A 5,247-nucleotide genomic window follows, 5' to 3' on the forward strand; every position below is an offset into this window, starting at 1 on the left:
CTATGTAGAGGCATCATGATGATGGGTGCACGTATATCCCGAATAATATAAAACAATACGAATCAAAATAAAGATGAACACGGTTGACATTTCAGGATATAGATAATTTCATCAGCGTTAACCGTACTGAACATATAATCAAAGTACTAACATATACATTAGTTGTGGTATAAACTATGAATAAATTATGTGACAACAATGTAAGAATAGAAAAGAAAATAGGAAATAACTATAGCTGTTATGTCTAATAACAGTCAATGAATGTATAGCCACTTAGAATGCCAAGATCTTTATTAAGGCGTTGTTTATGGGTATTGAGGTGTAAAACCCAACGCATCTCAGCACATCTTCTGGCTTTCGTTGTTATGTAACCATTGCCTATAATAATTAATCTAAGGTTAGATATTGAGTGGCCCGGTGAGTTAAAATTCTCACTGACTGTAGATTTTCTATCTTTTTCTAATGTAGCTTTTATGATTGTTCATTCTCGATCTTATGCTACAACCAGTTTCACCTACATAATTACCATTATTGCACAAATTACAAAAAATGAAATACACAACATTGGAAGCTAAGCAGTCTAACATCGGGGGCCGTATAAAGTGACTAGTGCCCGGTACTACAAACTTAATATCAGTATTGATGATAGTGCAAAGTTTACACCTTCTATTACTACATGGTCTGTTGCCCTTTTCCTGGTTATGAGCCGGAGATAACAGTCTAGACGACGTTAATAGAGACTTAAGGTTGCGGGGCTGGCGTTGAGCTAGTACAGGTATGCTTTCAAATGCAGATTTAATAGTGGGGTCTACCTGAAGAGTTTTGTAGTCTTGTTTTAATGTGTTAGCAAATGAAGTAATCATAGGGTTGTAATAAAAAATCATAGTTATGCGATCAGAGGTAGATTTATTCTTGTAAGTAAGGAGTTCCTGGCGGGTTTTAGATGAGGCCTTTCTAATTGCTGATTTGATGAACTTAAGTGGGTAATGACATTTAAGAAAATGGCTAATCAACAATGAAACTTGCTTCTGGTAGTCGTCAGGTTCAGAACATATTCGCTTAAGGCGTAAACATTGACTGTATATAACAGATTTCTTTAACGATGTCGGATGGAAACTCCTGAAGTCAAGGTACTTTTGGTTGTCAGTCGGTTTACTATATACAGAAGTACAAATTCGGCCATTCTAATTTAACATTAACATCTAAAAACGCAATTTCCTTGTGAGAGTGCTCAATAGTAAACTTAATAGAAGGATGATAATCATTAATAAAAGACTTAAATTCTATAAGTTTATCTAAGCCATGATTCTAAATGAAAAATACATCGTCTATATATCTAGAGTGATAGTCGGGTTTATGAGTTAGATTGGCCATTAAATTCTCTTCAAGTTCCCATATGAATATATTGGCATAGCTATAGCTTAGTGCCCATTGCAGCCCCTTAATCTGTAAGTAATGTCTGTCTTTAAAAGTGAAGTTGTTGTGGGTTAAAATGAATTTAATAATGGCACGTATATCGGCGGCAGGTTCACTAGGTGCAAATTTTCGGATGAACGACTCAAAGGCGGCTAATCCTTGATCATGCGGTATATTGGTGTATAATGTTGTTACATCCTTGGTTACGAGCAATGCGTTTGCGCTTAGATTCGGTATATTGTTGATCTTGTTTAAGAAGTGAGTAGTGTCCTGCGTGTAACTATTAATATTGGTGAGCATAGGGTTGAGTACGGAATCAACAAATCCTGATAGTCGTTCAGTTAGAGTTCCAATTCCCGAAACGATGGGTCTCCCGGGGAGTGAAACATTGAGCGATTTGGCAGGATTGTAGATTACATCGGGATTGTTAGTTTCAGTTATATCATATTCGGTGTGCAGAGAGGTTTGTGATTCCTTTATAAGTTTGGGAAGCTTGTGAAGTTTAGTTTAGGTAAACAATAAATCAAACCTGGTTTCGGTAGTTCAGGCAGTAGTGATTTAGCAGTGGACTTCATATATATATATATATATATACGTATATATATATATATATCTGTCTCTTATACACATCTAGATGTGTATAAGAGACAGGATTAGAAGCGTTTGGACGTTGGATATCGCAAGAGTTACTTTGCAGTGGTAGCTCCAGAAAGTTGCCGACAGCGGGTCCGACAATGGGGTCTGAACCAAGGCACCGACTAAAGCCTCGGTCAGGGTCCCGATAAGAATTCCTGGTAGGGTACATGGGGAAAATTTTATGTCTTAGTACTGGCAATTTTTAAACCACAATATTAGGAATTATCAATCAAAAATAACGTTATTTTGGCAAAGTAATATTTTTGATCCGACAAGGTCGTCGTGGAGTCAGACGACAGGAGTCCAGGCCTGTCGGACTGGAGAACTCCCCACTCCACTGTTACTTTGTGGCGGATCAAGGAATTCGAAATAGAGGGAGTCCAGAGAGGGACTTTCACAAATGGAGGGTCTAGACCCTAGAGGTTTTATGATTTATGACCTCTAAACGGCCGAAAATGGCACTCTCAGATTTGAATTTGAATATAATTTTATTTAATTTTGTCCTCCATTGTATCTTCCACTGCGCTTCATTACCGGTCATTAGATCAAACAGAGAACACAAACACAGTTTATTGGGAAGTAAAAAAGAAATTATTTCATAAAATATAAATATATTCGAATCTGTAGTTTAATGTAAATTACCATTTAAGTTATTCTCTTACTGTAAGCCGGATAGTTTGTCTATGAGAGTTCAAATTGTGTCGCAATCGATATAGGAATGTTCGATTATCTAATGTGTAAGCTATAGGCCTATATCATTCAAATACTTGATTCGTGTTGAAAAACCGTGAGAGGTTCTGTATTTGTTGAAGGAATATCTGTCTCTTGTCTACTGTTTTTCTCGTATTTTTCAGGATCAATGTTGTCTAATATCGGTGGGAAGAAGACATCTTCCTTTTTGGCACGGGTTTCCACATCTTTACTATATCTACGCATCGCCAAAGGGCTAAATATTGATTGTGCCCTCTTTTGTTCTCTAACTTGAATCGCATTGAATAAAACAGCAAGGAATGCAAGACCAGTTGTAAGGTAAAATGACGTTAGGATTTTGTAAATCCAACGAAAACTTTTCGTGGTCCCATTTGTTGCAACAAAATCTCCGAAACCGATCGTACTCAGTGAAATAAAACAGTAGTAATGTGCGTTCTCAAAATTCCAGTCGCTTTCAATATGCCAAAAGATAATTGCAGGTATTATGACAATTAATGTGTACACAGCAGAAGCAAGCATGCTCCAAGAGAAATATTTTCTAATTTTCACAGATGTTATGCCAATATTCTGTAGGTATTCGCTACATGTTGCCGCCAACCTACGAAAATATTTCTTGAAAGCTTCGCTTATTTCGCTTAAAAGCCATGCATTTAGAGGTATTCCAAACAAAGCAAAAACAATGCAGGCTGTTCGGCCAACAGGTGTACTAGGTGACATGTGACCATATCCTATAATGTAATAGAAGTATTATCATTTAAATTGAGAATCATAAAGACTTCAAAGGCATAAATTGTTGTTACTGGTTTATTCCAAACGTTTCGCCGGTTAGGGCTTCATCAGTGGACTAACATCGTATATTACAAAGCAACGTATATAAGACAAAGGCCTGTTACGGTCGAACGATTATGCATTGACTTGTCTTACACATCTGTATGTAAATCTTAGTAAAGTTGTAGGCGAACTATTAACGCATATTATCATGCATATTCCTATATATGTATATGTGTAATATGTGGGTGTGGATATTTACACATATCCACACCCACATATACATATACATAAATGTATATGTATATGTGTATATGTTTATGTATATGTATATGAAATAATTGAATAAGTATTAATGTAATCGGGTAGAATGTAGTTTTGTATTGTATGGATATCTTTTTCGAAAAAAGAAGAATATGTATATATAATCAGTTTTTTGCCTGTGTGGGTTTAACTATGGCCATGCGCACTTATAAAAATTGCGAGTATGTATATACATGTTCTTCCAACGTGTGTATGTCCTAGAATATGTAAACATATAACAAGGCAGACAGTAGTGCAAAGGCTGACAAAGATGAACACAAAATGTACACAACACGTTTCAGGATGTTGATAAGATAGAAATTGGTATAATTTCTGGAGGGGAAACTGGAGGGGAATAATGTGAGAGGCAGCTATGTTAGCAATGCAAGTCAATGCACCACTCAATTACGTGTTGAAGTGGATGTGATGGCAGGCATTTAACCATGTAGGACTACTTATTCTTCATATTACTGAAATATTTGACACCACAATTCAAATTCAAATTCATTTATTCACTCACATATTAATATTAACACGAATACCTGAAACCAAGAAATCAAAGCTTGTTAAAATAGTCCGGTTTGAATAATACAATGAAAAATAAAATTATAAGACAAATCTAAAAAAGCATTACAGAAATTCAAAACAGTATATCAAATGACCTATATATTGTATGAGTTGTAAAATATATTCGTTCAGCTTGATTTAATATATACTAAATGCAATATAGTGAGTTGGTACAAACCCCTTACGCTTAAAGAGTGCACCAACATTTTTCGCAATAGTTTTGCATGTGTGTTCAATATGAACATTCCAATCGCTCATCATCCAGAGAGCTTTGTGGCACTCTACACGTGACAGCTTCACGGTTAGACTCGCATTCATTAAAGAAACTTACTACACTCTACCATGAGTTAGATAACTTCTGAACCACTCCAAAGCATTTCCATGGACACCGTAGTGGGATAACTTTTGTAGGAGAATCCCATGGTCTACAGTGTCAAAGGCCTTGGGGTAGTCCAGAAAAAATGTCCACTGTATGCATCTTTTTGTCAAGTGCAGTAGTTACCTTTTCAACTAAATTTAGGTTTGCCTGAGTAGTTGTGCTGGGAATCACTTTCGTAATTTTCATTTGGTTAGAAACGGTTCCAGACATGAGAGACCGATTAGATATATGAGCTAGGGGTATCATGATTTAAAATACATTTTTTTTTAAATGGCGTTCGGAACATTATCAAATCCTGGACTCTTTTCTTAGATTTTAATTTACATATTATTTCAATAACCTCATTATTGGTCACAGGAAAAACAAACATAGATTTGTCATTTGGAGCACCCAAGTAAACGCTATGTAACTTGGAAGTTACCGGTATGCCACCAGCAAAATCTGAGCCAATATGAGAGAAAATATGA

At 35.9% G+C, this 5,247-nt stretch overlaps 1 protein-coding gene across 1 annotated transcript; it reads right to left on the reverse strand.

The window, feature by feature from the left end:
• Positions 1–2,662: 2,662 nt before the first annotated feature.
• LOC117114096 (potassium channel subfamily K member 6-like) lies at positions 2,663–3,493 on the reverse strand. Its single transcript, XM_033257638.1, has one exon. The coding sequence runs from the start codon at positions 3,478–3,480 to the stop codon at positions 2,812–2,814; it is 669 nt and encodes a 222-aa protein (XP_033113529.1). The 5' UTR covers positions 3,481–3,493; the 3' UTR covers positions 2,663–2,811.
• Positions 3,494–5,247: the final 1,754 nt, after the last annotated feature.

This window comes from Anneissia japonica, unplaced genomic scaffold (assembly GCF_011630105.1).
Source record: "Anneissia japonica isolate Jap-2015-1 unplaced genomic scaffold, ASM1163010v1 scaffold288030_len866700_cov218, whole genome shotgun sequence".
NCBI classification, from domain to species: Eukaryota; Metazoa; Echinodermata; class Crinoidea; order Comatulida; family Comatulidae; genus Anneissia; species Anneissia japonica.

What these genes read in the sequence shown, in the direction of transcription:
- LOC117114096 (XM_033257638.1), bottom strand. Translation starts at nt 3,480, where the DNA reads ATGTCACCTAGTACACCTGTTGGCCGAACAGCCTGCATTGTTTTTGCT.